The 13,341-nt window shown below is 57.9% G+C and overlaps 1 protein-coding gene across 4 annotated transcripts in view; it reads right to left on the reverse strand.

Annotated features, from left to right (window-relative positions):
- Positions 1-371: 371 nt before the first annotated feature.
- The window catches only part of UROC1 (urocanate hydratase 1), a 33,051-nt gene continuing 20,081 nt past the window's right edge, over positions 372-13,341 (reverse strand). For all 4 annotated transcript variants that reach the window (XM_070463504.1, XM_070463503.1, XM_070463502.1 and 1 more), the window contains exons 15-20: positions 12,518-12,588; positions 11,310-11,408; positions 10,093-10,192; positions 7,531-7,612; positions 4,230-4,329; positions 372-1,432 (exon numbers count right to left, since the gene is read on the reverse strand). In XM_070463504.1, the coding sequence (XP_070319605.1) occupies positions 1,295-1,432; positions 4,230-4,329; positions 7,531-7,612; positions 10,093-10,192; positions 11,310-11,408; positions 12,518-12,588 (590 nt within the window). In that variant the 3' untranslated portion in view covers positions 372-1,294. The remainder of the gene's footprint in view (positions 1,433-4,229; positions 4,330-7,530; positions 7,613-10,092; positions 10,193-11,309; positions 11,409-12,517; positions 12,589-13,341) is intronic.

Raw genomic sequence — 13,341 nt, forward strand, 5'->3', positions numbered from 1 at the left:
AGTCAAAAAACTTTAAAAGGGGGGGGGCAAAAAAATCTTCAACCCCAGGACTCTGGCCCCAGACTCCAGGATAGGGGACCCCTTTGGAAAGCCCATGGCGAGAGACAGGAGCCCTCCTCTACATCCGGACCCCACGCTCACCATGTGCAACAGAAGCCTGCAAGGATGGCTTGAGCAGGTGAGGACCAAGGAAAGGAGAAGGCACCCAGGACTGGCACAGTAGCATCCAGCGCTGCCAGAAGCCCAGGCACCTCTGCCTTTCCACAAGTCTCCATGTGTTCAGTGATCCCCTCATGGTCACAGCAGAGCTGCTGTGCTTCCAGGCATCACACCTGAGATTCTGGCAGAAAGAAGGGGCAAAAGCAAAAATGTGACACAGCCACATCAGTTCATTTTTATTACAGCTTTTCCAGGAGACCCATCCAGCAGACTTCCACAGTCTGTTGGGCTGGAACCAGGTCAATGCTTATTCTTGATTACTAGGCAGGCTGGAAAATCAACTACTACTTCTGTGTATATTGCTACCCAGACAACACTGGGGTTTTGTGAGCTCAGACAAAGGCAGAATGGCCAGTGGGGAGGAGACAGGCCATATGGCGTGGTTGAGACTAGACACAAAGGGTGGGGGGTGTCAAGTTTTTGGGGGGCTCCTTGGAGACCCATCCCCAAAGTCTTTCTCAGTTTAAGCCTGTCATGGGCCCAGCAGGGGCTCAGCTAAGACGGAGGACAAAGAATGAGGAATATGGTCAGAGCCAGGCTGGTCTGTGCGCCAAGGTTGTGGGTCCCTGGTGTGGACAGTTAGTCAGGGGTTGGGGGGCGATGGATGTTAGATGAGAATCTGGCCAAATGAACCCTGTGCCCGGGGGAGGAAGAACTGTAGGCCGCTCCATGGGCCAGCTGGAGCCCCACTCAGCCAGTCTTCTGGGCACCAGCCCCTGGAGTCCCCTCCACGGCAGGCCTGAGCTCCCCACACTGAAGGAGACCCTCACTGCCCTCCAGGTCCCCAGGGGAGCCGCGTGGTGAGAGCAGACGGCCCTGCCTCACTGGCTGGTCTGTAAGATGGGGATGCAGTGACACTGCCTCTGGGGTGGTGAGACGGAAGAGGGCATGCTTGCGTGTGTGCATGCTTGTAAGTGCACGTACATGCTTGTGTGCACATGCCTGTGTGAGCGTGCACGTCTACGCACACCCGTGTGCAAAGCTCCGGACCCGGGGGAGCACGGCGAGCAGCGGGCTGGGGAATGTGAGGTGGGGGCAGGACCGGGGGCAGGGCACCGCGGGGTGCCCAGTCCCCTCACTGCTGCAGCGCCTGGAGCACACACTCGTCCGCCACGGTGTGTGGCAGCGTCACCGCCACGCTACTGTCCTCCCGCATCGTCTGGCAGATGACCTCGTAGGCCATGGGGCTCCCGGACCAGCAGCGGCGAGCCACCTGAGGGGTGGGAGGGGCGTGTCCTCGGTGCCAGGCCCCGCCCAGCCCGCGGGTCCCCGGAGCACACCACCTCGGCTCCACTTCAGGCCCTCCCCAGCCGCTCCCTTCCTCCCATCTGGCCTGTGTTGTCAGGGGCCCCCGGACATGGCCCTGGCACCCCACCCACCCCACCCATTCCCTCCGGCTTCCCGGCCTCGAGGAGGAAGCGCAGCCCCCGTCCTGGGGGCTCCCGGGAGTCGCCCCACTACTCTCCTAGGCCTGAGTCTAACCCTTGGCCCCTTGCAGGTGGGCTCCCCAGCCCCCTCCCCGTTTGACTCACATCCTGTAAACCCACCCCCATCACCCAGACCCCCATCTGTCATGCCTCCCCTAACCCTCAGGGATGGGGCCCTACACACCCCCCACACACACATGTGTCAAGACACACACACACACACATCAGGACACACACACACACACACACACACCAGGACACACACACACACACACACACATCAGGACACACACACACACACATCAGGACACACACACATCAGGACACACACACACACACACACAATCGGGGGACACACACACATCAGGACACACACACACGTGTCAGCACACACACACATCAGGACACACACACACACATGTCAGGACACACATACACACATCAGGACACACACACACACGTGTCAGCACACACACACACATCAGGACACACACACATCAGGACACACACACACACACACATCGGGGGACACACACACATCAGGACACACACACACACGTGTCAGCACACACACATGTCAGGACACACACACATGTCAGGACACACACACACACATCAGGACACATACACACACATGTCAGGACACACACACACATCAGGACACACACACACAGACACGTGTCAGGACACACACACACACAGACACAGACATCAGGACACACACATCAGGACACACACACACGTCAGGACACACACACACACATACCAGGACACATACACACACACATATCAGGACACACACACATGTCAGGACACACACACACACGTGTCAGGACACACACACACATCAGGACACACACACGTGTCAGGACACACACACAGAGACACGTGTCAGGACACACACAGACACACAGACACATGTCAGGACACACACACACATCAGGACACACATACATGTGTCAGGATACACACACACATCAGGACACACACACACAGACACAGACATCAGGACACACAGACACAGACATCAGGACACACACACACACATCAGGACACACAGACACAGACACAGACATCAGGACACACACACACACACATCAGGACACACACACACAGACACAGACATCAGGACACACACACACATCAGGACACACACACACGTCAGGACACACACACACACACGTGTCAGGACACACACACACACATCAGGACACACACACGTGTCAGGACACACATACAGAGACACGTGTCAGGACACACACAGACACACAGACACATGTCAGGACACACACACACATCAGGACACACACACACACACATGTCAGGACACACACACACATCAGGACACACACACACACACACACAGACATCAGGACACACACACACATCAGGACACACACACATGTGTCAGGATACACACACACATCAGGACACACACACACACGTGTCAGGACACACACACACGTCAGGACACACACACATCAGGACACACACACATGTCAGCACACACACACACACATCAGGACACACACACACACGTGTCAGGACACACACACACGTCAGGACACAGACACGAGTGTCAGGACACACACACACATGTGTGTCAGGACACACACACGTGTCAGGACACACACAGAGAGACACGTGTCAGGACACACACAGACACACAGACACATGTCAGGACACACACACATATCAGGACACACACACACGTGTCAGGATACACACACACATCAGGACACACACACATCAGGACACACACACACACACATGTGTCAGGACACACACACACGTCAGGACACACACACACATGTCAGGACACACACACACACGTCAGGACACAGACACGAGTGTCAGGACACACACACGTGTCAGGACACACACACAGAGACACATGTCAGGACACACACAGACACACAGACACATGTCAGGACACACACACACATCAGGACACACACACACATCAGGACACATACACACACACATGTCAGGACACACACACACATCAGGACACACACACACACAGACACAGACATCAGGACACACACACACATCAGGACACACACACACACATCAGGACACACACACACATGTGTCAGGACACACACACACACGTCAGGACACAGACACGAGTGTCAGCACACACACACGTGTCAGGACACACACAGAGAGACACGTGTCAGGACACACACAGACACACAGACACATGTCAGGACACACACACACACACACATCAGGACACACACACACACGTGTCAGCACACACACACACACACACACACATCAGGACACACACACATCAGGACACACACACACATCAGGACACACACACACACGAGTGTCAGGACACACACGAGTGTATGCAGCTGTGCTCTCAGATGCACACAGAGGCGGTGGCCCCGTGGACACAGGCTGGCCAGGAAACAGCCCTGGTGAAACGCAGGCTGTCTGCCGTGGAGGGACACACTGGCAGTGGCTCGGGGTAGACACCGCAGCGGCAGGAGGGTCGAAGACCTTTCGGGAAGGAGGAGGGTCTGCAGTCTGCACAGGGGAGAGCCTTGGGGGATGCTGGCAGTCACTCACTCCGTTGGCGACGTCCCAGCTGAGCACCTTCCTGGCCTTCCGCTCAGCGTCCTCAGTCCCGTCCAACACAAGGCCAAAGCCCCCGTTGATCACCTCGCCCCTGCAAGAAGCCAAAGGGTTTCAGGGTCACTCCCAGGCACGGACAGTCAGGGGGCAAAGATGTTCAGCTCCAGGTGGCCTCTGCAAACCCGGTCGGAGGAGCCCTAGGCCCAGGAGGACGACCAGAGACGGGGAGCCTTCTCATGTCATGGAGCAGTCACTGGCCAGAGAATGGTCCCGGGGAGAAGGTCACACGTAAGGTCAGTGCTGGCTGTACTAAGGAGACACTCGACACCGTGAGATGAGCAGGAAAGCCCACAGAACTCAGCCACACGGTCCTGGAGACCGAAAGCAACTCAGGGCAGAGCAGGGTCGGGACTTCTCAGCCACTAAGCCCAGGGCCCCGGGTCTGATGTGTGAAGGCGGCCGGAGCTGAGGTTATGCAAATGGGAGTCCTCACTCAGGAGCTGGAACTGTGGCCGAGCTGCCAGCATCTGCAGGGTCAAGCTCTGGGTGCATCTGCCTCTGAGGTGGGACCATCGAGCTGATGAGTGGTGCTGACGTTAAGTGTCCTGGGAGACCAGCGTGGGCCCTGGAGGAGCCACGGCTCCTGTGACGGGCCTTCACCGTTAGCAGCCTGAGAAGCATGCAGCTGTCACAACCATTTGTCCCCAAAAAACAGTGAGACTTGTGCGGACAGGTCACCTCAGAATCCAGGCTGCTACCCCCAGGGGCCCCATGGCACCATCACCCGTAGCTGGGCAGGGACGCAGACCCCCGCCCTGACCTGCCGTCAGGATCCACATATTAACAGGCCCCTCAGGGATGCCCACACACAGTTGGCTTCAAGATGTGCTCTGGTAGGGAGACAGTGTCAGTATCTGGATAAAGTGAAGTCCCAGACCCCATGGACTGCAGTCCGCCAGGCTCCTCTGTCCATGGGATTCTCCAGGCAGGAATGCTGGAGTGGTTGCCATGCCCTTCTCCAGGGGATCTTCCCGACCCAGGGATCGAACCTGGACAGTGCATCTGTTCCTCAGAGACACAGGCCTGGGGGCTGGTCCCACCCACAGGGACCTGCACACCCTACCCGGAGGGACTGGGGCCCACTGTCTCTATGGAGCTGGCCAACCAGCCAAGACCAGAGCCTGACCACTGAGTCTCCCACTCTGCAGCCCGTGGTCCCCATCCACACGGCAGCCACCGGCTAGGACCATGGGGCAGACAGCATGGGCCAGACCTCAGCACATGGTCAGAACAGACGGGGCAGGGCGTGGGGCCTGTAGGGAACCCAGTGCTGACACGGATCGGCTCAGGAACAGGGAGCTGACACGCAGTGGGGAAACTTGGAGCAAACTCAGAAACGTCAGGGCAAACCGTGACTTGGAAGCAAGAGACGCAGCTGAAACTGGAAGGAAGGCTGTGTGTGGGGGTGGGGGGGTGTTTTCCCACTGCATTTCCAGGAATGTTTGCAGGAGTATGTGGTGGATTAAATTACACACGTGTGTGTCTCACGGATTCTGCAGTCAACCTAGGCAATTTCCCAAAGGAGCCCCCTAGGGCACCATGACTAACAGCCTCGGTGCCAGCGCCTCACAGGCCGCGCCATCAGAGCCTTGGGGGCAGCCTGGTGGGGGGGCCCCCATGGCGAGCAGTGCCCGAGGCCCTCATGTCCTGCCCCGCCTGCCTTCTGCCGTTCTGGCTCCTATTTCAGGAATCTGGGGACGAAAGATATAAATCCAGACCCGGCTCCACCACTGGCTCCACCACTGGCCCCCGCCAGAGGAATCCCGTCATCTCCAGAACCCATTCACCGAGTCCATCAAGTTGGTGATGCCGTCCAACCATCTCATCCTCTGTCGTCCCATTTTCCTCCCGCCTTCAATCTCTCTCAGCATCAGTGTCTTTTCAGATAAGTCAGTTCTTTGCATCATGTGGCCAAAGTACTGGAGTTTCAGCTTCAGCATCTGTCCTTCCAGTAAATACTCAGGACTGATCTCCTTTAGGATGGACACCAGTTATTCATTTTTCTCAGCAGCAAATGGGACATTGTTACTTATAATGAGAAATAAACGTTTGGTCTTTGTCCACAGTTCCCAGCACAGAGCTCCTTAAACCCTTGTAATTTCCTGTGATGAGCAGGATGAAGGTGTCTTTCGTCCTGCTGATGAGGTGACTTTGGGAATTCACCCAAGCGGGCAGGGCTGGCTGCCGGAGGAGCCGCCCTGTGACCCACAGTTGGAAGCTGGGGCCCAGGCCCTGACCACGGCAGAGGGGGAAGGGCTGGAGGTGGAGCCAGTCAGCCGTGGCCAGTGATGGAGTCAGTCACACCCGTGGAAGGGATCCTCCAGGGAAGCCCCAGAGGAGGGGCCTGGAGAGTGGCCGGCTGGGGAACCAGAACACGGGCATGTGTGGCTGTGCCTGCCCCGGCCCCTGCGGTCAGGTGATCCTTTTCGTGCTCACCCCATGCGCCTCCTCCTCTGGCTACTGATTCACACCCTTTGATGTCTTTTGTCATTTTTTTCAGAAATCCCTGCCTTCCGTGAGCTGCTCCAGCAAAGCAGGGGAACTGAGCCGTAGGGACCGTAGGGACCTGTGATCTCCAGCTGGGGGCGAGGGGCGCACAGGTGACGCTGCAGGCCTGTGACCAGGGTCAGGAAGTGGGGCGGTGAGTGGAGGGGGCTGGCCCTGAGGGACTGAGCCCCCAGCTGCGGGATGTGGTGTCATCTCCAGGCTGAAAGCATGGGGCCTGAGCTGAGCTGAGATGAGCTGAGCTGCAGGACACCCGGTGCTGGAAACGCCCATAGGCTGAAACTGGGTGCAGAATCAGGGACAACCTCGCAAGGGCACTCGTCTATGGTCCAGGAGGGAGCCTCCCAGAACCCCAGCTGGCCTGTAGCTTGGGCTGGAGACAGGCCTGGCTGGGCAGCGCAGGGCCAGGAGCCAGGGAGCCCAGATCCAGGTTGCCGCTGCCCAGCCCAGCCGCCCTGGCGAAGTCAAAGGACGGGGCCAGGATGACTCTAAGGGTTCCCTGGAGAACATGTGAAAGCAGCAGAAGAACCACACGGGAAAGGACGACTCACAGTGTCCCGCAAGAGGCAGGAGACTGCACGGGGCAGGCTGGGCAGGGCCCCCACGTCCAGTTCACACAAGGAGCCCTCAGTAGAGGGAGCTTGGAGAGACAGGCGCGGGATGTGGGAGGGCCCCCCGAGACTCCCGGGGAGCCCCCACCTGCGCCACTGGCCCTCAGGAACCTTCTTACCAGCCAACACCACCACCGTTGTGCAGGGCGACCCAGGTGGCTCCACGGAACGCATCGCCCACAAAGTTCTGCACGGCCATGTCTGCAGAAAGAGAGCACGGTCAGCCCCTGGCAAGGCGGCCAGCCTGGGCCAGGGTCGGGGGCTCAGACAGGAACCAGGGAGGGCGACTGTAGGAATTGCAGACACTGCGTTCTCAGAGCCCAGTGAAGCGGGAGCACCGAACGAGTGCCCGATGCCCACTGCCACCTGCCCAGTACGGGCACAGGGGCAGCACCCCAGAGGTACCGAGGACGGAGGAACTGTCGCTCAAGTGACAAACAGCATCAGTCCCACCCTTCAGAGAAACAAGCCAGCGGGCGAGGGACAAGCTGCGCGCTGCGGACTGCCCGGGGCATCACCGGGCGAGGCCCCAGGGCAGGCAGCCAGACAGGACTCTGCAGGCAGACAGGCACCCGCACAGAGGCGGAACCGAGCCTCACCACTGTCCAAGGACCTGCTGAAAGAGTCGGAGCCGCCCTGATACCAGCCCCCGGGCCAGGGACAAAGGGCCTTGCCCCGGTGGGCTCTTCCTCAAAGCCCCCGCAGAGAAGAGGCGGGGTCCTGGGAATGACTCCATCTCGCATGGGGCTGTGAGATGCCCCAGAACAGCTCCAGAACCTGGCAAAGGCCAAAGAGCCACCCACCCGCCCCTGGCTGCCTCCTGAGACATCGGGGCCCTGCCCACACTTCGACCTAGGCCTCGAGAAATTGATTTCAGACATCGGGTCTTCAGAACTTCAGGGAACACGCTCATGCTGCTTCCAGCCTTTAAGTTAGCGGTCAATTGTTACACCCGAAGAATACCAATGTAAACTACATTAATGTCACAGAACGTGAGAGCCAGCAGTATCAAGGATAAAAAGGGGCGTCTCTGGTGGTCCAGCAGTTAAGACTCTGCGCTCCCAACACAGGGGGCCCGGGGTTTGATCCCTGGTCAGGGTACTAGGATCCCACGTGTCGCATGAGGCAGCCAAAAAATGTTTTAAAACGAAAAAAGAAATAAAGAGAGCCGTCACAAGATGGTAAAAAGGTCAATTTTCCAAGAAGAGACAATACACATAAACACATAAACAAGGGCACGCCTGACAACATAGCTTTAAAACACGGCACAGCGGAGGACGACTGTGGAGGGAACAGACAAATGCAGAGTCGGGAACTGCATCACCTCACTCTCGGTCATCTAGGGGACATGTCAGCAGGTCAGCAAGGGTCCTGACCACAGGAGGAGCATTATTAACCGACTTCACCTAGGTGAGATGTAGAGAAAGCCCCCAGCACTTCTCTGGTGGTCCAGTGGTTAAAACTTCACCTTCCAATGCAGGGGGTGCAGGTTCCATCCCTGGTTGGGGAGCTAAGACCCCCATGTGCCTCACGGTCAAAAAACCAGAACATAAAACAGAGCAGTGTTGTTACATATTCAATAAAGATGGTCCACATCAAAAAAACTGCTTAAAAATTTTAAAAAAATAAGAAAGAACAAGCCCCCGAGTAACAGCAGAATACATGTTCTTCCCAGGTGCATCAAGACAGACCACCTTCGAGGCCACAACACAACCCTGAACACAAGTTTAAAATAACAGGATGAATACAAAGTAAGCTCTCAGGCTATATTGGAATTAACTCAGAAGTCAGTAACACAAAGATTAACTGAAAAATCTCCCCACATTTGAAAATTTAAAAAGATACTTCACAATAATCCATGGTTCCAAGAGGATGTACCAAAGGAAATTTAAAAGTATTTTGAACTGAATGAAAATAAAAATATATTTTGCAAAAATCGGGAAGATTAGAGAGAAATTCATAACATTAAAATATTCTTATTAGAAAAGAAAACCTTATGAAACTGGAGAAAGAAGAGCAAACTAAACTAAAATAGTAAATAGGAAGAAGGTCATAGTAAAGATAAAACTAGACATCCATCAATTTGAAAGCAAAAAAGTAATAGAAAAAAATCTAACTAAAAACTTCTTTAAGAAGATCAATAAAACTGAAAAATGTATAGCCAAGCTGATCAAGGAAAGAGAAAGAAGACAGAAAAGACTAACATCAGGAAAGACAGTGTGAACCCCACAGCCTCGGGTGCTGGGGACAAGAAAGCCCCCAGGAGCAGAAGGCTCTCTGTGTGATGGTAACAGCCCCTCACAGAACCCGGGCTGGGGGAGCTGACATGACTCCCACACTAGAACTCAGTGCACCCTTCACAACAGAGGAGGGCCCGCTGTTGGCCCCGTGTCACAGACGAGGACCCTGAGGACCCTCTGCAGACCCCTTGGCAAGTGACGGGGCCAGCCGTGCCCAGCTTTTGGGCTTCCACCGGCCCGGTCCACTGGCTCCAGCTGATGTTTACAACTGTGTCCAGTGTCCCAGAGCCGCCTCCATCATGGGCTGGTCACCCTGGGCCTTGGCCCCTCAGAAGCCAGCAGCCTTTTCCGCAGCACCGTGACAGATTGAATGAACCACTTGATTTTTACATAAAATCCAAATCCAACAGAAACACATTTTAGACGCGCCGTCCTCCTCACCTGCACAGAAGGCAGAGCCGTCGTAAATGTTGGAGGTCTCCCGAAAGGGGCTGTCGGTGCCACTCACGTCATGGTGGTCTCGGCTCAGGACCACCGGTGCCTGCGGTGTGGAAGGGCATGAAAGGTCAGCGGCGGTGTCCACTGCCTGGCCCGGGGCAGAGTTCAAGGGTCAGGCCACGTCAGACGCCCTTTGGACTACCCTGGGAAGCAGACCCTCTGCAGGAGGGCGCAGGGGGTTCCAACGCCCCTCGCCCCCTGTGACTGCCCAGAGATGCCCCTTCTGTCCACCCAGAGCCCGTGCGCCCCCAGATGCTGGCTCAGAGTCACCGCTACCCTGTCCACAGTCACCACGCCCATTTTACGGAGCCCCAATCTCAGGGCTGCAGGGACAGGCCGGGGCTTTGGCGCTCATCGGAGGTCGCAGGAGCTGCCCAGCGCTTCAGCAGGCCGGGCCTGACCCCGCTCTGCACGGGACCCCCAGCCCCGTGCGCTGGCGCCGGGGACACTCACGGCTCCGCCTGCAGCATGGAGCCCAGTCCTGAGCCTACGCGCTCTGCTCACTCACTTCACCCGCGGAGCGCAGCACGCTCACAGCCCGTGGGCCGATGGCCTTGCCCACGCATCCACAGTGTCCCTCCACCTGCACCGGGGGGAACCCTGTCTGCCCTGTGCTCTGCCGGGAGACCCGTGATGGAGCAAGGTTTGCACCGGGGCGGGGGGGGGCGGGCGCTCAGGAAGGAGAGGGCGGAAGGAGAGGATGGGGACGAAGACGCGCCGTACACGCATGCGCCGAGCGAGGTGAACAGGGCTGACTGGAAGGAGGCGGGAGGAGGGAGAGACGGAGAGGGAGGTGGGACGAAGAGGCGCCCTGCGCGCATGCGCAGAGCGAGGTGGGCGGAGCTGACCGGAAGGAGGGAGGAAGGCGGAGGCGGAGAGGGAGAGGGATGAAGCGCCGTAGCTGTACCGCCCACAGCTTTAGCGCCCTGTGCGCCTGCGCCGAGCGAGGTAGGCGGGGCTGACCGCTAGGGAGACGGAGTAAGGCGGATTGGGTTGTCGCCATGTGAAAGGGACAGTTCGACAAAGACAGCCTGAAACACTGGAGGGGAAGCCACGCTTTGAGGTTACAAGGCTCAGAGATGGCCCCTGACTGCCCAGAGTCTCACGGCAGGGCGCACAGCGGAGCCCGGGCTTGAGGGCTGGCCTGGCGGGGCGCCCACCTTGAGCTCCCCACGGGCGATGGCTTGGTTGAAGGCCATGGCGATGGCCACACGGCCTTTTTGGTCCGAGTACAGGATCCTGGCCTGGGAGCCCACCACCTATGGCGAGAAGGGTGATGCTCAGGAGACACGACCCCAGCTGCTGGACGGCAGTCGTGGGAGCCCAGCCTCATGCCCAGCCCGTGTGTCTAGCGCAGTCTGGGGGCGTCTACTGCAGATATCCCTCCTGACCAGTCACCGCAGGGCTAGCCCCAGGGGCTCCAGGCTGACAGACTCTCTCCTGGGAGGTGACAAACTGTGCGTCTCTGTCAGGCCCCGCCCCCATCTCCACCTCCTGCCCCACCCTCCCCAGGCCCAGGTCTTCAAGTCCAGCGGCCCCGCCGTGGACATCTGGACATCTCAGGCACTGGGTGGTTGGCATGAGGGGTTCCGCGGAGAAACACACATGCAGCCACTGGTACAGGCGGCGGCGGCAGTCTGGGTGGATGGGGTTGGACTGGGAAGCCCAGGAACGGGGGCTCAGGGCAGGTGTGGCTGAACCCCAGGCCAAGGACTCACTGGTGCAGACGTGGCAGCGTCCAGCCATCAGAACCAAACGCCTGTCTTTTGTTTGGTCTGGGTGCATCCAAGCTGCCTCCCCAGACCTGTGCACTGGCTGGGGGTCCCTCTGCTTCCCAACTGTCACCCCTCGACCCAGCCCCGCTTAGGCCTGAACTTGCAAGTCAGCTCCTCAGAGGCACCCTTCTGCTACACTGCCAACACCCCCTACCCCCAACTCCCTGGGTCATCTGATCTGTCATCATGCTCACAGGCATAGAAACACCCATCTGCCCTGCCCTGGCCCCGCAGAGGTCCTGCTCCAAGCCCCGCACCACAGCCAGGGGCTGTACCACCTCCAGTATCCACTGTGCAGACGGGAGGGGAGGCCCAGAGAGGCCAAGCCACTCACCCCAGGTCACACAGCTGAGAAGTCAGGAGGTCTGGCTCCAGGGACCTGCCGGGCCATGATGGGAGGAAGGACCTACCTGACCCAGGTCGCTACCTCTGCTACCTGAGTCCAGGCCACCTTCTGAAAGGCTTCTCTGTACAGTGCCCCTGGGCGAGGTGGCCAGTAGGGCCTCCCCAAGCTGTTCAGATAGTGAGCAGCATCTTACCTGGGGCAAGGTCCACACCGCGCCCCCCCCCCCCCCCCCCAGCTGGAGCCTCACCAGCTGGTGCTTAGCAGCCTCCCGGATCCAGCGGATGTTGTCCTCATACTGGAGCTTCACGGCCGGGGTCACTACAGGCGGTGGGGAGGGGGGGGTGTCACAGGTACCAGAGCCCCTGCCCCCACGGTGGGGGCATACACTCCCGCTGCAAGGCCGCTGGGCTAAGGCACCCGTCTGTACCCACCACTGGACGCCGAGCAGGGTCGGGATGCTTCCATCCCCAGCTTCCCGCCAGCCCATCTGACTTCTGGCAATGGCAATGCCAGCAATTGGGCGAGTCAGCACTCGACTCGCAGTGAATATCTAAGGAGCATCTGCTACGTGCCAGGCTCCAGAGCCAAGACTACTGCAGGCCAAGAAGGAAACAAGTGCAGTTGAGACTGGGGTGGGGGGTCAGGGGGACCAGGAGCCTCTCTGGAGAGGTGACACTCAAGGCAAGTGTCAAGATGCTAAAGAGGAGCCAGCTACATCGAATTGAGGGAACAGCATTTTGCAGAGGGGGCATCGAGTACAGAGGCACTGAGGCCTCTCGAGGTAGGACAGGCAGGCAGTTAAGAGTGGAGGGATTAAAAAAAAAAGAGTGGAGGGCTGGAGAGGGGGGTCCGCCAAGGTGCTCGTGGGAACAGACTACTAAATCTGCAGGAATTCTGTGAGCCTGTGGTTTACAGATGTCTATAAAGTTTCAGTCAAATAAACTGAAAAAATTGTATTAAAAATGAAGGTAATGTTCCCACATCACTTAGTGATGTTCCTGCTCCTTACTAGGAGCTGTGCCCCGAGGTTTTCTGGCTGGGGGACACCCTGCTCCCGCTCCATGCGGAGCC

This window comes from Odocoileus virginianus, unplaced genomic scaffold (assembly GCF_023699985.2).
Source record: "Odocoileus virginianus isolate 20LAN1187 ecotype Illinois unplaced genomic scaffold, Ovbor_1.2 Unplaced_Contig_3, whole genome shotgun sequence".
NCBI lineage: Eukaryota > Metazoa > Chordata > Mammalia > Artiodactyla > Cervidae > Odocoileus > Odocoileus virginianus.